Below are 24,899 nucleotides of genomic sequence, written 5' to 3'. Positions count from 1 at the left end.
ACGTTTCAGTGAGGACACCACGCGTGTCCTAGCAGCCTACCTGTACTGGGATTCCTCTTGTGATCATTTATGTACACACCTTGAATTGTTTTCCGAGGTTCAGGCTGGGTGTAGGTTAAGATAAGTGGGATCAAACTTGGACGCAACACTGGAAACAGACTGATCCCCGCAGCGTGCAAAGTGGGCCTTAAGGAGAAATAATATTCATTTAGTAGAATAACCAACCATTAGCTAGGCATCTGTGCGTGCAGGAAGGGTGTGGTTTGATGATAATTACACCCACATCAGTGTTGTAATTTTTTGTATAATGTAGCCTAAAGCATGAGCAGTTTAACAATGTGCTTTAGAAGGAGGAAATAAACTAACAAAATCTTCACTTATTTATCAATCAGTATTTGAATCTACTCCATTTGAAATATAGGTTACAGTTTAAGGTACAAGAAAATCATTTCATTCTGTCCTAAGAACAAAAGTATCTATAATATTTGCATACTATTTAGAACATATTTGTTACCTCTTTCATATGACAGTTTCAGGCCAGTCAAGACATGAGGATAAGACTGTAACTGTAACCAGGCAGTTAAAAGTTATGTTTGAAAGATAGATGGCAAAAAAATATGTTTTTACCAGAACACATAATGGCTGTTTTCACACAGGCAACAAGAATGTTCAGGTCAGCCTGTCCCTCAAAGAATCTTTCTTATTATGGTCTTAGGAGGCGTGACATGACCGTTTTTTTTTTTTTTTGCATTGATATCAGTGCAATGTGTCATTAGACGCATTGACGGCAGCAATGAAAAGAACATTCATGTGTTCCTCCAGTGGTCCTAATGTATGTTTCCTGAGTTGGGAAGTCGTTTCTCTGACATCAGTAGGTTCACATGCTTTAATTTCCGAAAAGTGTAATGCTGTAACAACAAAAAACAACATGGATGTTACGAAGAAGATAAAACCATGTTACAAATGATATTGTGATGTGCAACAGGCTACTTGAATTAATAAAAACGTTCTTGCCATTAACAGAACATCTTTTGCCCACCAAGTTGTTGCGAAAATGGCCACCAAATTCTTTCCAGAGTTCCAGAGTTGGTGGATGAAGCGTTGGAGATGCTAACGCAACCTAACTTTCAATCAATATAGAAAAAAAGTAAGCTTCGTCGTCAGCATATACATGTGTATGAATGGGATTAGCTAATACTGATGGACTTCTAACACAGCAGCCTCTGCCATCAGTGTGTGAATGTGTAGGTGTGACCTGCGGTGTAAAAACACTTTCAGAGTAGTCAGGAGACTAGAAAAGCACTATACAAGCTTAAGTCCATTCACCTTTTACCATTCCTGAAGTCTTGATATTTTTGAATAAGGAACCCGTGGCTGGCAGACGTTCTTTTGCCGGGAGCCTGGACAGACTTTATGTACAGAGGTCGTAAACTTCATAGCAGTGGATGCGAGTTCAAATCTGACCTCGGCCGGTTGCTGCATGTGACCCCCAATCTCCCACGATCCACTCTGGACAAATATGAATGTGCCTTCTTTGTTTTAAACAACCGTTAATGTGGAACAATCTGCCAGAGGAAATTAGTCTAGCACTATCTTTTAAATCTCTTCTTAAAACACACTTTTATAGACAGGCTTTTATGTAGCTCATCTTTTAGTATTTGTATCCTGATCTTGTGTAATATTTCAGCTAACAAACTGTTTTATCTCTGACTGCTGATGGGGTCTTATAACCTATATTCTCTTTAATTGTTAAGTTTTTAATGGTTTTAATATCCCTGTTGTGTTGTTGTTTCATGGAAATCACTTTAACTTTGTTTTCAAAAGGTGCCCTTCAAACAGTGATTATGTCTATGAATACATTTCCAATGATAACATCTATGTATATATATAAAACTGGTTCCAAGGCTGACCCACGTCTATAGGGACGCCGTTATTGATTGTGTGAAAGGCTGAATCTGATTTCCATCAACTTAACTTCTTAGACATCAGACATCATATTCATAGCTATCAATTCAAGTCTTCAAGGATTTCTTCCGAGATTGCACGACTCTAGTTCTTTGTTGTGATGTGGCTGGATGTCATTTCTGGCCAACATGATTCAAGCAGTGTTTAATACTTAAACCTTTCAGACATTCAATTTGAAAAAAAAAATTACAAAGTCATGTCATGTCTATAATATAAAGAGAAGTCGGCGGTGCTGTCTAATAGCCCAAAAAAGGCTGCTTTTCTTTCCCCGACCACTTCTCTGCAAACTCAATGAAAAATGTCATAAGGTCAGGGACAGATTAATAAAATAAACACACGTCTATAACGACTGTCTTTAAAGTGGGGTTTCAATGTGATCTACAAACTGAATGAGGTTAGTAATCAAGAGATAATGAGAACATGTCCATAAAATACTTCTCCTTTGTAGTTTTCTTTATAAAATAAAACAGATGTTAGATATCTGTCTCATGGTTTGGGCTTTACCATTTTGGTGAGTTGTTCTAAAGTTAAGCCCAGCTTGCTTTGGATTTGAAATACATTTATATATAAAGTTTTTTTTGTGGAAGATGATTGTGTTTGAATAATAGTTTATCTCCCAGGATTAAGCATGTGTACTTTTAAGACCTTGAATATTTGAGATTGAAATGGTATATAACGAATGTAATTGTTTGTAAATCATTTAGTAATTGTGACGACCCCATCGCACCTATTGGTGTCCCCGTGCTGCTCGTGGTCTTTCTGTTACAGGCTCCGGTCAAGGCGAGGTCGTAATCAGGGGATGAGCTACACCTTGGCCCGGTGTAGTCCTCGTCCATATAATCCTCTTCTCAGGACAGACGACGTGCTCTCTCACTTTGAGAACATCGAGGCTCGAGGCTGTTTTGATCTACAATAATTTGATCATCTTGTAAATACATTTTGGTGTTGTTTCGGTACCTCGTCTTCGACTCCTATTTTTGTTGCAGCCTAGAGCCAAGACAAATAAAAAAACACACTTTTCTTTCCAACATATGCACATGAATATATTAATCTGTAATTCTTCAGTTCATGCAGGGTACACGTATACACAGTAATTCTGATATCTTGTCCTTTTCATCATAGTGCAGCTTCTAATGGTCATCTCCACATGCCTGAGTTTCAGGCCTTCCATCCCAGTGAACACCCGGCCAATGCAGTGTAGCGGCATCACCACAATGAGTTAACCAATAGCAAACATCCTGCGCCTGCTGTGGTTGTAGTGTCTCTGCGTGATCCGGCTGACTCTCAGTACGGTTTGCCTCCAATAGCACCTAGCTGCTCGCGCCTCTCTGCAGCAGTCGGCATGTCTGGTTTCACACCGTCTCGTCTCCTCTGCACCATTATGTTGTGCTACAAGGACACAGACACAGAAATGATTAATTGACCTCTATTTAATGACACTTTACATTTGAATAAGTGCTACTTGTTCTCATTAAATTAGCATTTTGCATGGCATAAAAATGAACAAACAGGTCGGGTCTAGCTAATGAAAAGATGCTATTGGTCACAGTAGAAAGCCTGGTACTGATTCTAGATCTTGTTGGGGCCTTCCAAACAACGTTCAGCAGGGCAACGAGATAGTGCTGTCAGATGGGGGCCCCCTTAGGGAGGTTTCCTACTGTCTTGGCAAAATATGCACATTTTAGGCCACTGATTTGGGGGCCCCTATTGGTCTGGGTCCCTAAGCAGTTGCCAGCCTTGCCTGTTGACAAGCAGCGCCTCTGGCCCAAAACTAGGATCTATAAGCCGTCACACATGAAGTATGCAACTTTGATGGCATCTTCTCTCTGCTTTAGTGATATCTAATTGTCATTCTGACATGTTGTGTTCATTACACAAATGTTCATTGTGCCTTTTTTCATTGAAACAGGGCTAATGCTCTGTAAACTTCAGCACCACGTTAGGAACTTTTGTCTTAATTTCTTCTAGAATACATCACGTTTGTAGCTCTTTTTCAGGGAGGATAAAATCATGTTATAGACTGAATTTAAAGGTGCTTATTCAAAATACTTTCTTTTATTTGTTCATAACAATTCTGCCAATTTCCCCCCCTATACTGTTTAGAATTAGGTGAAACCTCCATACTCCTGGCACCAATTTGGCTGCTTCCTTCAACCTTCTCTGGCCTTCACGTGCAGGTATCCTGATCAACCAGCTGGTGTCACTAAAGTGTCAAGGACCAGAACGTTTCCTGTCTTCACTCTCAATCAGCAAAGATAAGCCAGGGGGGGTACGGCCGCTGGAAACACATCTGTGATGCTCATTGAGTACGCTCGACCTGCCTCCAGGTCTCATCCTCAATTCAACATGCACAATTTATTTAAAAGGTGCACTATGTAGTTTTGGTAGTGAAATTTGAAAGTTGGAGAAGTGAAACAATTCAATGCTACATTTTCTGAACTAAATACACAAACGTTATTGAAAGGAAAAATATGGGTCCCTGGAACACTGTAAAACACACCTTTAAAGCTAATTCTTACAACCAGTTTCCACAGTTTGTTGATTCACATACACTCACCCAGTATTTCCTGCAGTTCTTATAGCTCTGGAAATATGCTGAACACATGCGCTTATCATAGTTGTAGGCATCCAGACACTTCTGGGAGGCATCACTCTCCTAAAAGTGAAAGATTCCAACAACATAAGCACCATTAAAACGTAAATACATCATTATGTTTTGATACAAAACGAAATGTATAAAAAGCCTACTTCAATGCATGGGTTTATGTCCTGATTCCGAAGTTTTCTTGTATTTCTATCCATTTGGAGCTGCGTACAAACATAAACAGGGTCAGATTTTCAAGTGTTTAAATTTTGGTCAGAATGAAGGTGGTGCTTTCCTTTCTGCTTTTCAACATTTAAATTCTTCTAATATGTTGTTGTTAAGGCAACTTTCTGATATATGAACAAACTCTGATATTGTAATTCTGTTCTTGGTGTGTGACTATTATCTAGAGAAAATGGTACTTATTTACATATCAATTTAAACCATTTCAAAGCTCGTATTAGCCGCAGCATTACAAGAGTATTAAGGGACTTTGTTATTTTCTTGACAGCGATTTTCTTTTTTCAGTCGACGAACACATTTTGTAAACAGTTCAATAAATATTTGAGTAAGTATAGAGTGAAACAATTCAGTGACTTTTTGTACAGGAAATCAACACATTTTATTTTTAAAATCATTTAACGGGGTTTTTAAATGATGAATTCGAAAAAATTGCTAGCCATTGTTTCTGGAGGATTAAGGTAAGGATTTTCTGGCTTTTCTCTGTTTCATAACAAAACACAATTAAAATATTTGGACTTTGCTCTATTGGTCGTCTAAAACGAGACAAAAATCGTACTTTGGATTAATTAGAACTTGGCTGAAAATGTTAGGAGTAAAATAAGTTTCAAAAATGTGTATTATGGGTTTGAACAGTGGAGCTGGCTACTCGAAATAAAAGATTGTTTGGTGTTTTTCTTTTCTTGAAAAAGTAAGTTGAGCTGTTGTAGCTCTGGGCTTGAGATGCAGACCATGAACTAAAGATGACCATTTCAAACCTGTCTAAATACCACCGTAAGCAACACATGGTCTGTATCTTCGTTATTTAGCTGATTTTCCACATTTTCTAAAATAAGTAGAAAAAACAACACATTTTATAACAAGCTCCACAACCCTGAACAAATCATTTTATGTGTATCAGCATTATTACTGTGCAGCAGAAAAACATCTCATTTGAGCAAAGTAAAGAACATATGATCGTGTTTATGGGATTTATTAATACAGCGCTTTCTGCTTAATGACAAGGTGCCTTACAGTTTCGCTGCTCATTCAACCATCGACACCATCACACACCATCCAAGGTGCAGGAGAGCCTCAGAGACCGGCTACTGTGTCTAACATAAAGTAGATTCATTTAGGACCTCGTTGATGAAAACCCCCACTTTAAGTGTGATCATAAGTATTTTACTCCAATGCTGAATGTTGTTGTGGCAGGTTTATTTCAGGGGGGGACATTGTTATTGTATTCAACGTTGTGTGGACTAGTCAAACAGACGTAAGTCCAGGACCTGTAAATGTGATATTGTTGTTGTAAAGATTTACCCACGGAGGCAGAGCCACCATATTCGATGGGACTGTTTAATCGGACTCTTTCACAGCATCACCACTCATATCAATAATGCTACACACTGTGTGTGTTTTTTAAGTCTTTCCACAAGTGGAAATGCACATACCTGGTATTATTCTATTATTGTATTTTTTCTCTGCCGTTATTTAACTGATGTACATATGTTTGATTTTTATTTTTAATAATTTTATCCCTTTTTCCTGTTTTCTTGAGCTGCTGTAATACAAAAATTTCCCCCATGGGGGATCAATAAAGTTTATCTTTATCTTTGTTGAACATGACACTCAAATATTGTCACTGTGAGACATTGTTGCTTTTTGTCTTGTTATAGGTATGTTCCACTTGATCCAGAAAGGTATATATGATTTGATGCAGGACCAATGAAAACATATTTAATTGTATTTGTAATAATGCTTTTTGTTTTGTAAATACAGCATCTTATAAAAGAAGTATCTTAAAGTTCTCAAACTCAATTCTTTGAAAAAACTGATGCCAGCGAGGCTGTTTTGAGCTATTGTGTATCTTTATCAGTTTATAGTGTGCAGCTTAATTATTTATTTGTCAGACAACACACTTACAATAAGGTAATAGTGATAAACTTATATAGGTTTTTTTTTATACCTTTCCAGCAAGATTGTAGGGCCAGCTAATACGCCTTTTTTCCCACAAAAATGTAGACTTCCAGTCCACATTACTGATTTTTAATGAAACAAAAACTGAGGAAAAATGCATTTAAGGCTATTTTAAAAAAAGGTTCAGAAAAACCCCATTAACATTTGGCGAGTTTAATGCTTTCTTTTAATATTTTCATGAATCTTAGGCTGAAGACTTGTACTCTATGTTGCAAACTTAATTGATGAAGAGAGATAAACAAATATAATATGTTTTCTTTGCAGAAATGAATACACAAAAACCAAAGTCAATTTGAACTGTAGCCTAATTTGACCGGCTGTAGGTCGTTCTGCTATCAATAACAACAATGTAGTTTTAGGGAATAAAGAAGGTTTGTGATTATAACAGGCCTAATGAAACTGGTTACCTTTGCATACTATATGCCGAATTGAACATTGGCTCCCTATATTGAAGAAATGTTTGTTCATTCGTAGCAACCAGTTGCATGTTGTGGATAAAGACTACGTCCTTCTGACTGCTGGGTTTTCTTAACGAGGTATGGTAGGCTCGGTGCCCCCTCCCCCACTGAGTGTTATGCTGCTACATAACAAGTAACAAGTAACAAGCTGACCTTCATTCATATGCTATTACTAGCAGCTAACGTGGAAACTTAGTAGTAGATTTAGTGCAAGTAATTTAGGTAAATTAAGATACAGCTTCACAACGTTATGATGACCTACCTGAAGAAATACCAACTTTTATCCAATGTAGTCTTAAGACTCGTGGATGCGTCTAATATCCACACGAGTGAAGGTTATCCGGTTTTAAAAGGAAAAACTAACAACCGAGCACATTCACGCTTTCTGTATCTTTTCACAAAAAAAATATGCAATTTACATTCCCTTGAAAAATACAGTTTTTGTACCTCAATGACAGTGAGCTACTATGCTACACTATTCATGTAGCTAACATGTGAGGCCACACTGCTAAAGACTACAACCTCCCCGTCATGCTCAGCACAACCCCACTCTCTGCTGCAACAGCGCACCAGGAAAATAACTAGCAGCGTCACCGACGACTGACAGCAGCATCAGCCAATCAGAGCCCTTAAATTCAAGCGGCTCAGAGTGACAAGCGATTGAGCCAATAGGATTTATTATCCCAAATGTAGCTCTTCCTATCGTTGATATTTGGACTAAGCCCATTTAAAAAGATTGACAGTATGTCTAGCAAGTCCAAAAAATTGATTTTTATTAAAAGGGACTGGAACTGCCATTGAAATGAAATTGGCAGCGCCTTACACAAATCCAAATAGCACAAGTGGGCGAAACTTAAGGGGCGTGGCTAAATCCAAGTGTGGTTGCATCGCAGCGCATACACAATGGCTGCTCGAAAGAGGGGAAAGCAAAACATTTTCAGGCCCGCCGCGTCTAGCAAAAAATATGAGAAAAAAATTATTAAAAATTCGGAAAATAGTTGAAAGTGAAGAAAAACTCAACAGAAAGGATGCTAAAGCGTCCGTGGTAAGTTTGATGTAAATTAAGTTCCTGGTTACTCAGTTCTTGAATTAAAATATCGGGGTTATTTAAATTATGAGAGAGGGGTGAGCTGGGGAAAAAGTTTGTGTTAATCAGTACCCAGTTTGGAACCGCAGAGAAAACCAAGGGAAGGCAGATGTATTTTTACAAAATAATTATTTGTGTCACTGGTGATATTAGCGTCACGGTGCGTGTCCGCAGATATTAAAGACTAGAGGAAACAGCAGAAGGAGCGAAAGTTGAGAAGAGTTAACATAGCCTCCTCACTAAGTTTATTCTTTAATATAATTACAACGACAGTGCGACGAGGACTGCCAAGGACAGACGCACTTGGTTTCAGCATTAATGCCAATTTTCCTTCTATTTGCGATCATATTTATTTTTTGCGTCTTGTAGCCTACACACTTAAACATAAGTAGTGTCAACAACATATCCTTATCGATTAAAGCATCTCCTTTCCAAAAGTCTAACGCCAAGTGGAACCATTAAGAGTGTGGTTTTGTCATGCTATTTCACTTTTGCAGTGTTTTCTGTATCGCAGTTCTGTCCACTCCAGGTATCGATCACGTTGTCATGCGGATGACGGCTTGGCTAAGACCCGCTGTAAGGCGAAATTTGTGAAACGACAAGGAGGGTATTTGTCTATAAAGTAGCAAAATGGAGGGAGAACTTAAGGCAAACTAATTAGGTAATACTTGAGATTTGCTTATGTAGGCTTGCGCCAGGATCTGTTGAAAACAGTTTCTTGAAAGAGCAAAAGTCAACTTGTGTTCAGTTTGATTGGTGTGGCAGGTTGCACTGTGCATGTTAGTAAATCGTAGGCTATTTACAAAATCGGCTCCTAAAGCTGCTGCTGATATCAGCGAGGACTACAGGAGCCTATCACCTCTGCTGTTATTGTGTGTTATAGGACAAACTAGTGGTTGTGTGTACGCTAAGGCTTTGGGATCAGATGCTTCTTCCATCACAAAAGTGTTTTTTAAGGTTAATAGTCTGGCTAGTGACTTGGTGTCGGTGGTTGGAAAGCTGATACAACAACAGTTCCTGGGGGGAAGTGTGTTGTCCGCGTTGGTCTCTGTTTACGCCTGTCTTATAACTTAAAACAACTGGGACTTCAATACAACTGGTTTTCTGCCACCTGGGCATGTTTTCGACTATCAGTCTGGCAGCGGTTTGCATGTGTTTGTATTTTGTCAACATGAAAAGGCTGGGTATAGGATGTAATCTATCTGCATCAGTCCTCATCAATCTGATTGAAATGGAAATGTAAGGGCTTGTTGTTTAAGTTTCTAAAATAATGAATACAAAGAATGAAAACTTTTCCTTCTTTAGTTGAACCTTTATGCATTTAAATGTTTAAATGGGCTAATGGCACTTTGAATCACTTGCTTCTGTTGTTTTGGGGGTTGTTGATTTAATGTATTTCTTTTTATTCCTCAGTTATTTTACCATAAATTCACCAATCAAAGCATTTCACTTTTTGTCAAGAGATAATTTGTTGCAGCCTGAACAAGCTAAAGTGTGTCAAGTCTAGTAAATTAGTTTGTGTAAAAGCTACAAAAGTTGTTGGTCAACAGGGTTTTTTTAAGCTAATTCTTAACTCAACTAAATTGTTGTCAACATCAGTTACAATGCTTTTTAGTTGTTTTACCAGAAATAAATAAAAAAAATTGTGACAAATTTCACAATAGCTAATATCAATTGTCTATAAATTATTGTAGGCCAGATTGGTACATGTGTTAAAAATTAAGATAAATATCCATTCAGCTAAAAAAGAAACACATTTGTGTCATTCAAATTCTTCAGAGTTTTAACTAGCTTTGTTTTTCCAAAGACTAGGCGACATGAATTTATACAAACGTTAACTCTGTTACATGAGTACATGAGTAAACCTGTTGCAAAATATTACATTTCAAATTGTACTTCTGTTGAACAGATTTATCAGCCTTTTCCTTAATTGGAAGAATGATGTCATGTGTCATTGTGATGGTGCTGCATGGACTTTCAGTTTTACTCTTACAGATGAATGAATATTTTTATGAATCCTCAAACTTTGGATTTCCAATCATTTGAGAATGTGTGATGGCAGATGTGATCATTTTGTTTCTTCCTGCTGAATATATCTTCTGTTTATACAGAGAACTGTTTAATGTATCCATGTTTTATGGATTCAAACCTTTTTGTGGGGTTAAGACTTGAGCCATTACACTTTGAAACAGGATCATATTTTGATTCTGGGAACTTAAAGTCTCAGTTTACAGGTTTCTCTAGAGAAATACAACAAAGTTTTACAGGGAAATAATGTTTCTGTAGTGGAAGCTGGTTTATGTTAGAAGATCTAATGTGTGCAGGCTTTCTGAACAAAGCATTATTATTTAGGGAGGTGTGCGGAAATGGAGGAGAAGAAGAAGATTAATAGAATTTCATGCTTGGTCGGGATGGTATTTAATGAAACCCGGCTTCTTGACGGTTCTTAAGATTAACAAGTGAAGCGTCTTCAGCATGGAAACCAAAATGTATTATGATCTCATTTCTGTTTTAACCAATTGAATGCCAGTAAAGCTGTGTCTAGTGAGCCTCAGGTTATGTATTAGGATTGTCAAGGATTGGTAACACTCCTGTTGCTCAGGCTGCAGAGTGTATGTGTTGGCTTTGTGATCCCCATCTCCACCTTTCTATACATCTCTGTTTCAAAATGTCCCTGCAATAGCTTAACCCTCGATTTCTAGTGATGCTACCCGGTATTTCAGTGTCATGGCTGTTAGAATTTGTGAGTGTAAATGGGTGATAAAAATGAGTGGTGTCATTTCAATTCTCAGATCCTCAAGTAAGTTGAAGTGTCCACGGGCAAGGTTCTTAGCCCCAAAATGTTTCCTGAATGCTGTGCTATTGGTGTGTGATTGTGCATGAGCGTAGATGAGCAGTTACCTTGCAAGGTATTCACTTTTAAAATTGGAAATTATGATAATAATCAAGGTGTTTATATCTGTCAGAAACAATCTATTTGTTGTTCATGCCTTCCATTTTTCCACTCACCAAACATTTTTTTTTATCAAACGAACTAGAATTAAACCAAACAAACGACAGCAGATATGTGTTTGATTTGACATTAGCTTATTGTCAGACATGGCCTGAAAATGTTCCTGCATCAAAGCCGCTCCATTTGAAACATAAAAAAATTAAAAACAAGATACAAAGTTTCCTTAAAGAGGACATTTTATACCCCTTTCTACCTTTTCAAACAGTCTCCTGTAGTCTAAATGAAACATCTGTGTCATGATTTGGTTTTGTGTTTGAGTTTTATCCCAGTGTTGCTTGTTTCCCTTGTGTGTTAATGTTTCTTAGTTTTGTCTTCAGTGTTTTCTGTTTTATTTTGTCATTTATTATCCTCGTGTATCTCTGTGTTCTAGTGTGTTTTGTTAGACTCTTGAGTTCTGTGTGTCTCTAGTGTTTCATGATTTATTTTGTATTGTCCTCAGTGTTTCTGGTCTTGTGTTTCTCCCTGCCTTAATTACCCTGATTGTCTTCACCTGTGTCGTTAGTCTCACCTGTGTTTGATTACCCCTGTGTCTATTTAGTCTCTGTGTTCCTTCCCTTGAGTTGTCAGTTCATTGTATGTTGTAAGCAGCCAGTGTTGATTGTTGTATGTTGCAGTGTCAGTTTTTGCTCATGCTCTTCTGTGGCTCCCTGTTTTTTGATCCCTGTGTTTTTTGTTGAACTCTTGGAAGTAAGATTTTGTTTGCCTTTGGCCTTTTTGGTTATTAAATACTTTTAGTTTATTCTGCACTTGGGTCCACCTCTCCAGCCGTTCATGACAAATATAACATGAATCAAGCACCAGAGGAGGTTTGTGACCCTGTATAAACCAGCTCCCTCAGAATGCTCCGTTTTGGTGTGTGTGTCTCTTTAAATGCAATGAGCCCCCCCTGAGTTTTCCCCGTAGACATCACTCCTCTGTAGTGAGAATAAAAATGGCAGACTTGCGCAAAATGTGTGTTCTGGGGATGGAGTCCATGGGTGGAGGGGAGGGGAGGGGATTTTTTTAACCAGAATCCCACTGTGACATCACAAGGAGAGCAAATTTGAAACTCTGTGTTGTAAGACTTATGCAGACCACAAACAAAGGACTGGATGGATTTATTTCACATTTTGTGGGTCAGTAGACACTCAGGTAACACAAATATATGTTCACAAACACTGTACAAGTGGATTTTTCATAACATGTCCCCTTTAATTTGTAAAAGACTCCCTGACCGTGAATATAATTTATCTCTGTTATTGTAACTGGCATCTCAATCAGTTTCAAAAGAAAGAAAAACTTACTGTTCCATTTTATCATTTTGGTCAGATTCATCAAGCTCAAAATACTTTTCTTTTTTCCCCTAACCTTCTGCGTTTTCAATTTCCTCATGCTTAGAAACAGTCTAACTTACTTTTTATATGTGTTACATATTAAGTTTGAATATTATGCCAAGATGAAAAATATTAATTCTCTTATTCTGAGCACTTTAAAATGCCAAATGGAAATAAAAGGACATGTGTAATTATTACAAAACGTATGCAAAGCTGGCTGGTTTTAATATGTGGCTATTATTTCTAGGATTGTGAATCTTTTTATGTAATAGTGCAGTTTCTTTTATCATATATATTTTACGGAATATCACTTCGGTGACATGTATTTAAATATCCAAGCTGGTATTATCATTTGAGACCATTCTATCTTTACTAAGACTTCCATTCATGGTTGTAATTATCTTACTTTGAATTCAAGATTCTGATTCTGATCATGTTGACAGCTGGTTTGTTAAACCTTTAGTTAACTAAGCTAGTTAAAAAGCAGTTTCAAAGTATGAATCGTTCAGAATCACCTTCGTTAGGCTCAGCAACGGCTGCTGAGAGAGAACGTTTCCCTTCAGATTCATTTTTTTGTGGAATCGTTTTGAGTAAAGTTTTTGATTTAGACGTTTAGATCCAGCAACCTGAAACTGAATCGTTCTCATAATTTTCTCTTTTTTTTTTTCTTCCTTCACAGGCCCCTGCGTCTGGGCAGTGTTGAGAACAGAAAACTGGATAGAATAATTGCAACAGTACTGGTTGGGCACTGGGCCTTTGTCCATGTAGCTGGTCTGCCTTAGAGTGCCATGGCCACGGGAACCCAGGACCATCGTGACCACGTCCTGGAGAAAGCCAAGCTTGTGCCACCCATGGGGAGGCGCAAGAGAACAGAGGGAAAGCCGAAGAAGAATTTCTCCTGCCAGGAGTGTCAGAAAGCCTTTAACAGTCTGGAAAAGTTGAAGGTGCATTCGTACTCTCACACAGGAGAAAGACCCTACCGCTGCTCCCACCCCGACTGCACCAAGGCTTTTGTCTCCAAATACAAGCTGCTACGGTACAGACAAGCAGCAGTACATATTAGACTGCAGCATGTTGCTTTTCTCTTTACTTCTTTGGTAAAATAGTATTCAGTAGTAGTAAATGAATGTGATGATGTTTTTAGGACTTGTGTTTGTGTCTTGTGTAAAGCATGCCTAGTTAAAACATGATTGCAACAATTCTGAGTGCTCATCGAATGTGTCTGTGTTCCAAGGCATATGGCAACTCACTCGCCAGAAAAAACCCACAAGTGTTCATACTGTGAGAAAATGTTCCACCGCAAGGATCACTTAAAGAATCACCTACACACTCATGACCCGTATAAGGAGGCATTCACCTGTCAGGAGTGTGGCAAGAGCTACAACACCAAGCTGGGCTTCAAACGCCACCTCGCCCTCCATGCTGCCAACAGTGGAGACCTTACCTGCCAAGTGTGCCTGCAAGCGTTCCCAAGCACCGGCGTTCTACTGGAACACCTCAAAACACACGCTGGTAAATCATCTGGTGGGACCAAAGAGAAAAAGCACCGCTGTGAGCATTGTGAGCGGCGATTTTACACCCGTAAAGATGTGCGACGCCACATGGTGGTGCACACTGGTCGCAAGGACTTCCTTTGTCAGTACTGTGCCCAGCGCTTTGGAAGGAAGGACCATCTGACTCGTCATGTCAAAAAGAGCCACGCCAAGGAGCTGCTAAGGGTAAAAACTGAGCCAGCTGATTCGCTGGAGCCCGTTGTTTATGACTTGGTATCTGGGGGCATCAAGGATGAGCTCCCAGGGATGGTGATGTCCAGGCCACATCAGCTCAACATGTACACAGGCCCCGTCCTGGACACAGAGTCCTTCCCCACCTCAACACACCCTTTTCCTTTAAAGTATGCGCTGGGCTCCAACTTTACCTCATACACCTTCTCCTCACAGGAGCGGGAGCAGAATCTAAAGGGAGAACTGGAGACCTACCTGATGGAGCTGCAGAGCAGCATGCCCTCCTCATCCTCTGCAGCACAAGAGCCCCAACTCTCCTCCAAACTTGAGTTAGATACTCAAGTGGGTGTACTAGAGCAGGCAAGCCAGGAGGTATCCCTGTCCAAAATATCCACTTCAGTGGCAGCAGCCACTGCAGGAGACTCTCTGGCTTCGTCCTCCTCTCTGATGGACTTCTCACAGCTTTTTAACTTTCTGCCGCTCAACGGGCCTCCATACAACGCAGCAGGGGGGCAAGGTGTCACCTATACACCCAGTGAAGAATCCACACCCCTGGTCCAGCTGCCGCCCCAGCCCCCTGAAGGGATCGAGACTGCAGAGGGTTCTCTTCAAGGACTCCCCTCCTCTTTCATATCCAACCTGAGCACACCTACCACACTGCCCCGCTTCCATCAAGCTTTTCAGTGATCCAGTATGTACTGCACAAGGCACACATGCACTCACACATACACAGAGACAACATACAAAACACAATCAAAAAAAGGAAAAAGTGTACAAAACACATGCTTAGCTACAAAAGCATACCAGTTAGCACTGAAACTAGATGCCACTGATAATACAATAAAACACATTTCTCTCCATTGAGCAGACAGTTAGACATACATGATGATTAGCCCTAACATCAGCATGTACACACACACACACACACACACACACACACACACACACACACACACACACACACACACACACACACACACACACACACACACACACACACGCTTAAAAGGCTAACTAATCTATTATTTTTCCTGTTGGGATATTTTCTTTTTAGCTATCAAGCTTTTGGATTGACAAGTTGGCAAATCGCCTCCCCCACTTTTTTCTTAAAGACATGTCCACATTAACGTCAGTAAAAATTGTCCTTTGTCTGGGTGTTTAAGAAACAATGTCCAAATTTTCAGTCTTGCAATTAGCAAGTTCTAAACACATCATGTGTTGTTCTAATCTCTAGGATGATTTTCTATTCAGAGATCTGCATGCTACACTGTATATTAATATCTTTAATCACAGTACAAGTAGCAGAATTCAACCATGATCTTTGCTCATTAAGGTCGGGGAAGCTTAAACTCTGTGCTTTGCCGCTCTGTGCAAGTAAAAAAAAAAATTCAAACACATTAATGGAGTAAAAAAACTGTTCTTCCACAACAATACATAAACAACCTAACAAGAAATTGCGAGCTGTGTTAGTCTATACATAAATACGTCTTCTGAGAGTTAGATCATTTTCATTGATGTGGCATTTTTCTCTTCTCTGCTTAACCCTTAAACTCTTCAGGATAGATTGATCCTTAGTATGCAAGTTTCACAATCTATATTATTTTTACATGCAGCACTTCGAGCTTTAGGATATCATTTGTTGTCACAGTTCATCATCATTTCATAATTTTTCCCCTTTTGTGGCAGGGACCAACTTCTAGTTTTGGAATGTTTTTGCTCATTTACACATAATATCCAAATATTATTCTATACTACAAATGGCTGTGGAATAAAACCCAAAACCATAGCAGATGCTGGATGCATCATTTTCCAAGGCAGCGAATTAAATTCATTGAATTTAAAACATGGAAATCAAAAATGTCAGTTACTTCACGTCTCATCATCTCTGGTTGTATTTTTGTCAACAACCCGACAAATATACGCTCATACCATTGTGTTCCTACAGTATGCAGTACAGTGAGGTTAAAAGCAGATCTAATGTTTTAGGGTAACACAGCCAGGCTTCATGTTTAAGACAGTTTATTTAGGGTACCAACAGCTTAAGATGAAAGGTTGGAATATCTTAAATATCCTGTAAAGAAATTAAGGTTTGATTAAATGATATCTGGTTAGAAGTAAATAAGCAAAAACATGCAAAATATTGACGTGTACATTTTCATCAGTCTATCAAGCAGAAGTTTATCCACATTAATGCTCTGAGTAGGAACGGTAAGCAATTTTTCTTGTGCTTAACATTTTATGGTTGAAGTGAGTAGATTTCCTAGTTCAACGTAAATTCCCAAATAGTGGTGACGTTGACATAGGAGCTGAAAATTAGTCTTTTTTTGTTTTGTAGTATCCCCTTTTCTTTCTTGTCAGTAGTCAACGACTTGCGCCAAAAGTTCAACTTTATTTTTTTTTTTTGGATAAGAGTAATAGGATTGTCTTGTTTGGGAATAGTGGGCATTGACTAAATGTTTAGAAACAAAAGGGAAGAATCTCAATCTGGATTCAAATTGAGGCAGTCAAGTTGCTCTTTGGATAGGCAAACACAGAAGCATAGCACTAACAAGCAAACCCCCTCCTCTTGCTCTCACCTTAAACAATAAAGCGGCCTTTATTGTGATTGACCTTTAAAACCCTAAACGCAAAAAAGCTTTGTTGTGGTGTTTTAAGTTTTTAGTTTCAGTTGTGCCTCAATTGCATTATTATATTTTTACTTGACCTCAGCTTGACTTAAAAACGCTGCATCCATCCCCCAGAATACAAATCATCTCGGGTGATTAAACAATAAACATGAAAATAAAATCACAAGGCTTATATAATATAGCATATTTGAAGTCTGAAGTGTCTATCAGGAAAAAAGCTGGCCCTTGTACAAATGTAGTTGATGACCCCTAGTGTACTGTACTAGTGTATAAAATATGGCAATGTGGGACTCAACATTATATGCAGTTATTTTGACCAGATGTGCAAGTACCGCATTGCACACCTAGTTTGATAAATAAGTCCATATTATTGTTCTAAACATCCATTAAACAAATCAATTCAGAAGATGGAATATTTCATGATTAGATGAGTGAGACCTTTGGTGATTTAAAAAAAAAAAGCCTGGGTATACACTTTTTTTGAAAAAGAGTTCATTTAACTTCCAGAAACAATTCAAGTATGAGTCACCCCCTAAAAAACGGATTTTATTCCAACCTAAAGAAGATTTGATTGGAGCTTCATTTTAATTGCACTTTAATACTCATGCTCGTATGCTTCCAGAAAATGTCATTTTCATAATCCAGAAAAAAATCCAGTGATACTGTACATCATTTTGAGGTTAAAAAAAATATCTAATTTAAAAAACAGTGAGGCCTCCAGGATTTGCCTTTTATACTTGATCTTCCTGTCTTTCAGAACGAGTCTTTCACTTTCTTCATCATTGACCAGAATGTTAAAGATGGGGGCTTGAATAAAACAAGTTACATTTTTGGGGTCTTTGGCTGTAGATCTACCAATGAAAAATAGCAAGAAAATTAACATTGTCCCTTTTTTAATTGCTTTTAGTGCCCTCTAACTCGGCACTTAGCTGTATAGGGCAAGCTGCCATATGATGAACAATCGAAGACTCTAGTTGTGCTTGGGCATATCCCACATGCAAATGTGCAAAACTGCATGAATTTAAAGTATGCTGGAACAGAGCTGAGTTTCAAAGCTAACCTCCCCGAATGAAAATATAAAAATAAAGCCAATCATTACTGTTTTTATTCCTACCTATTTAGGACATGCAAATGCCTTTAAATACAGTTTGACAGTAAGATTCAACATCTTTAGGAATGGCTGTTTTGTTATTCTTCAAGTGTCTCTGACTAATCACATAAACGTGTTTTTCTAGTTGCCCTTATCTACTCATGCAGACAATTTGAGATATCTGCGACTGAGACTGGCATTACTCCAATACAATATTGGTTAGAAGGACCCTGAACTGAAAATTTAATAGGAATTTTGTTCTTCATCGATGACTCCACCTCTAACTTTTTCCTTCCAATGCTGATAGTAGTGTGCCTTGCCTGTTAAGAGGCTTGGTATGAGGGGTTCACATGCAGCAAATCTGACTTTTAATGCAGAAAACAGGACTCCATGGACTTCCAATTGATTCCACCTTGAATAAGTTACACTTGTGTTTCCCTTTCTTTATTCTCTATTTACAGATTCTATACAAAAAGAACAACCTGTACACACAAGACCAGACTGTGAAATAAGTAGTGTTCTGGTTTGCATTGGAAGTACATTTGTAGTCCGCCTGCAGGGGGCCTGTCCAGACTTTTTTGACTTGGGTGGTCAACTGGGGTCTGACTTGTGCAGGGGTGGCCTGAAGTGTGATGTGTGCACAAATATACACAAATAATATCAATTATTTACCCTTATAATCTCACCAATCATGTCTACTTTCTAACATAAGATAATGGCAACATTAGCTTAATTATTTAATGGTCCAAAAAGAAGATGTATGTTCAAAGTCACAATTAAATGACTTAAAAAAGAATAATGCATCTCCTGGAAAGTCTGACTTGCAATGTGTTGGTCCCACCACATTGCCAGTTATGTCATTGGAAGTAATAGTTTTTATATACAATTTAAAGTACAAACAATAGTAAATCATGTTATATTGATATGACAACTACTAGCAGCCTTCTCCAAAAAGACCCAATACTTGGTTTTAACAAGTCCAGTCTCTGACAGTTTAGGAATCAGCGCTCAGATTTCCTGGGATTCATTGGAAATGATCTGACCCCCGTTCAACAAACAAAGCTTTTAAAAAGTGTATGTTGTCATGAGGACAAAACTTGACAAAGCTTGTGTTTTTACTTTTTTTTTACAAATCTGCAACATAAATCTGTTTCTTCAGCCGACTTGAGACGCCTAAGTTGCAAATAAATTACAAGAACATTTACTTATTTTTCATAATATACCCCTTAAATAAGCCAAAGTGAAGCTTCTGTGTGACTTAAGATACTATTAACAGTTAAACTAAGATGGAGTTGTAGTAAACCAGCAAATGACAGCCTTTTCTTTGCAGACATACCTGGAAGGCGATTTTCCATTCACTTCTGATCCGAACACATAGTTACTTCTGAATTTTTTTTATAGGACTGTAAACAATGTAACACAGCCAATCACAAAGCCTTGGCAGAGCGCTTACTAAACTGGAATTACTAAGAAGATGGCCATCATTCCCAGAGGCAGGGTGGTCAGAGGATTGCTGATGGGTTCTGAGATTGCCCGTACTTTAACCATCCTAAGAAGTCTTACACTTAAAACTGTAGAAAGCTAAAATATATAAAGGATTAGCAATAGGTGTAATGAAAAGGTTGTTGAATGTTATCTTGTGTTTGGAAGAGTGAGACAATGTGATCAGTGCTTTCTGGCAATATAGTAGGGAAGATCTTGTGACACAAAAACACAAAGGTATCAATAATGAAATCCACAACAATTATATTCATGTTTAATTTACAAAACTGCAATTTACACTTACACTGTGATTTAAGGACAATTTGTAACAACTGAAAAGTTGTGATAATGGTAAAGTTGTGTATGCTTGGGGCTCCACAAACCATATTCAATTCACCTCCATTGTACAGGAAGAGAAATCTCAGAACCTGGCCAAATAAACCAAAATTGTTTGCATGGATATATGCTAATAGTAGGGAAGGAGAGAGAGATGTTTTGTATTTGTGAGTGTGTGGCCTATGGGGGTGTGTTGATGTACATGTGTGCATGTGATCTCTGTTAAAATACAAATTTGACAATATGATATGGATAGTTCTACACCTGACAAAGCCATTTTTCTGGAGCTTTTGTTAAGTGAGAGATGTAGAAAGGTCAAAGTCAAAGCTATAGTCGTAAAGCTCCACCCGGCATGACGTTTACTTCTAAGGAAACAGTGGTTGATATTTGGTCATGAGTAGTGAAGATCACTGAGGGGTATAGCTGTGTTCATCTCAAATGGATTGTCAGTCTCCCCAGTGCCTCACGTAGTCCAAACAGACACAAAGTTCACCTTGTTTTCCTTTTAAAATAAAGAAGCACAGAAGCTTCATCACCCTTTTAAATCTGTTCTGTGATGTGCAAAACTATCTAGAGTTTTGAATGGCTTTTAAATCTTGAGTTTCAGAAGTTGACTTTATGAACAATAAGTTTTAGAACAAGCAGATCGAGTTTCCTCTTTAATGATATGTGTCCTTTACTGAAAATTGAGGTTCAATGTATATATAACAAAAAAGTATAGAAAACTTCAACTTACTGCCATTAGCAAACACCAGTACCTTTCTTGGCAGTGTTGAACATTTAGGTTTTTTCAGTGTACTAAACCACACATCATGACGTGTCATAAAGCAGTCTGCGGCCATCTTTGCATTTAGTTATCTGCTTTTTTTTGTTGCCATATTTCTAGCTGTTGCTAGCTATGAGCCTCTGCCTGAAATATCCTTCTCATGCAGTTACCATGGTGCTTTGCTATCAGATTCCCTGTGCCTTTTATCTTGCTGACTTACTCTTTTATTGATTGAAATCACAATTGAAATGACAACTGATAATACAAATGCTGACTGATGTAATTGCTTGTAAGAGTCCCAATGAAAATAATCAAACTATTAAATCGATAATCCGACCAATGACAGCTTGACTGAAGGGTGATAGGTTAAAAAAGTGATGTTAATGGATGAATATGGTTTCCCCCCCAAAAAAATGATACACATTTCATCTGTAGGCAAACTACCTTTAGACACACCCACAAGAGACAACGGAATACAATCATTATGACTAAATACTGACTTTACATACTGCAAGAAATTGCCCAAACTTCTCCTCTTACCTTCGAACACATCAGTTAAAAAGTGCTGCATCTTAGTTCCACAGATTGTTTGATGCATATAACCCAAGAGTGTTATTATTTACCTCACATACTGATCATTGTTTTTGTGCTCTGAGATTCAGAAGAAAATGATGAACTATGATAAGTGTTAAGTCCCCTCTAGATGACAGGATGAGACACGAGTGGAGACAATATTGTTTGTGGGATGTTGTAATGTTTTCAAAGCATTTATGGAAGTTTGCTATTCTCATCTTGTGAAGGTTTGTGGATTTTACAAGAGCTGTTAGCAAGCCGCTATTTGTATGTAATCATAGCACTTTTTTGTAAATTGAATGCCTTTTATTTCCTCCAATACCTTTTTGTTTAAAACATCTGTTACAAATGTATAGATGATATATTTAGCTCTTTTAGAGAACAATAACATGTAAATACAATATAAATGTTTTATTTTTACAGGTACAATTTTGACAGTGTTTTTTCCTATCAAAGTGTCATTTTTTTTTTTTGCTTTACTTGCACAAGTGTTCTGTGTATCTCATTGAGGGGTCTTTAAACAAATAATGTATGACTTTTAGCTGCCAAGTTTGTAAGAAGGCCTTTTTTTGACTATACATCCGCTGGTTTAGGTGAGAGCACAAGCAATAATTAAGCTTAAATGGACAGTAGCACTTAACAATGTCACTTTGTCATTGTTCACTTAGATGACAAAACGGCAAACAAAATCGATTTGCATTTATTCCCAGAGTGATTTGTCCTCTTTTATAATCCTTTTACCTTGTGAAAAATGATGACTTGATTTCTTGGTGGAATTTGTCGAGAAGCATTTCTATGAACACAAATATTCCAATGAGTTAACTGATTGCGGTTTCAACCCGGTGCAACCCAGATAACCCGTTTGGTTTGGATGACAGAATCCAGGAATTTGGTTTGGGAAGAAGAAAAAGTGGGAAAAAAAACAAAACTCTACACATGGTTCTGAAAGAGACTGAAAAGACTAGAAAGAAAAAGAAACATCTCCCTCACTCTTGACCAACAGAAAGGAGATGCTCTTCAGTGAGAGACACAGACATTTAGCAATTCATGTAAAACTTCTTTATAAGCTTCAGTGGTACCAGTGAACTTTATTGAATGTGTATGTAAGAAACACTGCAATACTGCAATATATTTTGGTATTGGATCAAGCTGCTAACATACTTCTCAAGCTCCTTAAGGTGCTACAGACCTCTTTTCTAGTTCTTAAATGTATCGTTTGTACAAAGTATCCATTTTAGCTGACTGTTGGCCTGTGTGTGCCTGGTTGTACTATATAGCTACATTATATTTTTTATTGTACTGTGACTTTTGTAGTCTTTTTACAGACTTGCCTGTAATATCACATGCCACCCCACCCCACCCCCTCCTGTGTGTTGTGATAGTGGGAAATTGAGTCACGGTGGGAGATGCTCTTGAGTGAAGTCACTCAGCAGAGATGAAGACATCAGTGCGAACGCTGAAAAAAAACAAAAAAACACACACACGACTCCAGGTGATGCTTTTCAAATATGAGCTGAGGAAGTTCAGAGATGAACCGCATTCCAGCCATGTTGGTTTGGTTTTCTTTTGCATTTCAACAATGCCATTCTGTTACAATGATGGACTCATTGCTAATCCACAATATTTTATGTCAAATCAATTTTACAAACTACTGGTGTATTTTTTTTTTTTTTAAATATAGGCAAAGTCATTCACATCAACATATAGATATATATATAGGTAAATATATATGTATATGTCTATAGGTTGTGTAGAATCAAAATGAATGCTGCAGCTGTTATCCATTGTTTTTTTAAAACATTGACATCATCCAAAGAGGCAGATTATTTATTGTCTGGCGGAATAACCTGATTTGATTTACATACCTTGCTGCTATGAGAGAGAAGAGCTGCAGTCGTTAACTCCAGTGTTTTTACACAATGTAATGAAAGTTCATTAAACATACAGAAGGATTCAACTTTTGTGTCAGATTGGTCATTCCTAAAATGTGTCACTCATGTTGCTTGTGTCTGAGTTTATCCTACTCTGTGCCGGGGCTTCTAAAACGATACCTGTACTTACTGACGTTTACAACAAATGTTCCTCAAACTGGAGGAAGCCCTCCTCTTTTGGGGTGTACTGCTTTCCTCATCACAGTATCACAGTTATTGCAGACTGAGTCTAAATATATAAGTCTGGGTTGTCTCGGTAATAACGGAGCTTGTCATCCAGTACAACAGTGTGGATCATTTCATTTCATTTTTATTTGTTCCGCACATGTCAAAACACACAACGTTTTCTGTGAACGTCGTTTTTCAAATTTTTATCCCAATCCATGTTCAGAAAGGAGCAGCGAATATTGTACTCAAGTGAAAGCACTATTACTTTGATTACATTGTTCTTTAGTTGAAGTAAAAGTACTGGTTTTTAAATCTACTCCGTTTGTTCAAAATTAACTTTAAGTTCTGAGCACTGAAGACTTCCTTTTATACCCGAGGAAATGGGGGTTAAAAAGTCAAATATGATGTTAAAAGAGAGTGCAATGCATCAGCAAATGTTTTGATGTAACGTGGATGAATTACTCTTGCTATGATACTTTGGCATTTAAACAGAGATATGTTAAAGTATTCCAAAAAGACACCATGTAAACATGATAAATATGAAATGGGTTCAAACTGAAACTCTAAAATCTGATTGTCATACTTCAAATATTACAGAAATAAAAAAAAAAGACTAATCTGACAGTGATGAGATTGTACAGGTAAGATGGTCAGTGGTTGTTTAGAGAAGGCCTTTACATGTTTCTATATTCTTTTCATGACATTTTGGTCCAACTTGCCCATTTTTTGCCTTCTTAGTTTTCATTGTATTACTCAGTAACGGAGGCTATTTAAAATGTTGTGAAGTACATTGCTACCCCCAAGACATACTGAGCCTAAAGTAAAGTTCAAATTACTGATTTGAAAGAACTTCTCAATTAAAAATACACAAAAAGCTATAATTACAGTAACATGATTAAATGTCATTTGTTACTTCCATCCCCTGCCAAAAATGTATCTTTTTTTCCCCCGTCTTTTTTGTATTAGTTCCTCTTCATCTCTTCCACCCTCCTGCCTGTGATCAACTAACACCACTGAAGATTTTCTCAGTGCTCCAACTTCAAAGATGTTATTAGGTCCTTAAATTCCTCTTAAGGAGAGGGAAGGAGCTACAAACCATGATGCACTTTTTTCATCTTTTTCAGCACCTGTGACTTATTAAATGGTAAATGAACTTGAGCTTATATTGTGCTTTTCTAACCTTCTGACTCCTCAAAGTGTTTTTTTACACAGACTGTCACCTAGCCATTCACACACTTATGGCAGAGGTTACTATGTAGTAAGACCATCAGAAGTGACTGATCCAATTCATACGCACTCGAGCAGCGGGAGCAATTCAGGGTTAAGTGTCTTGCTCAAGGACACATCGGACATGTTGCAGCAGGAGCTGGAGATCCAACCTTCGACCTTCCAGTTGAGAGACGACCGACTCTACCAACTGAGCCACAGCCGACCCCAGCGTGCTGCCCCAAGAAGTGACACACAAACCGACTTTTGAATTCAATTTGAAGTATATTTTGAACGGTGGTGTTCATCTAAGATCATAAATGACAGTTAAAGACTGTAACAAAACAGCAGACAGACGTAACTGAGCCTCATCACAT

At 38.0% G+C, this 24,899-nt stretch overlaps 2 protein-coding genes across 3 annotated transcripts; one reads left to right on the top strand and one right to left on the bottom strand.

Annotated features, from left to right (window-relative positions):
- Nucleotides 1-2,997: 2,997 nt before the first annotated feature.
- chchd7 (coiled-coil-helix-coiled-coil-helix domain containing 7) lies at nucleotides 2,998-7,769 on the bottom strand. Of its 2 annotated transcripts, none has more exons than XM_061064594.1 (4): nucleotides 7,654-7,769; nucleotides 4,714-4,773; nucleotides 4,523-4,621; nucleotides 2,998-3,354 (listed from the first exon to the last, which is right to left on the bottom strand). In XM_061064594.1, the coding sequence occupies exons 2-4, from the start codon at nucleotides 4,765-4,767 to the stop codon at nucleotides 3,250-3,252; spliced, it is 258 nt and encodes an 85-aa protein (XP_060920577.1). In that variant the 5' UTR covers nucleotides 4,768-4,773; nucleotides 7,654-7,769; the 3' UTR covers nucleotides 2,998-3,249. The 2 variants fall into 2 exon arrangements, with proteins under 2 accessions (XP_060920577.1, XP_060920576.1); XM_061064593.1 differs by having other exon boundaries at nucleotides 7,469-7,766.
- A 358-nt stretch (nucleotides 7,770-8,127) lies between these two features.
- On the top strand, nucleotides 8,128-23,174 carry plag1 (pleiomorphic adenoma gene 1). The gene is made up of 3 exons (XM_061064321.1): nucleotides 8,128-8,251; nucleotides 13,299-13,655; nucleotides 13,854-23,174. The coding sequence occupies exons 2-3, from the start codon at nucleotides 13,408-13,410 to the stop codon at nucleotides 15,028-15,030; spliced, it is 1,425 nt and encodes a 474-aa protein (XP_060920304.1). The 5' UTR covers nucleotides 8,128-8,251; nucleotides 13,299-13,407; the 3' UTR covers nucleotides 15,031-23,174.
- Nucleotides 23,175-24,899: the final 1,725 nt, after the last annotated feature.

Source organism: Labrus mixtus, chromosome 19 (genome assembly GCF_963584025.1).
Source record: "Labrus mixtus chromosome 19, fLabMix1.1, whole genome shotgun sequence".
Taxonomy (NCBI): Eukaryota; Metazoa; Chordata; class Actinopteri; order Labriformes; family Labridae; genus Labrus; species Labrus mixtus.
Note: the sequence above shows the minus strand (reverse complement) of the source record. Positions and strands in the feature narration are given on the sequence as shown.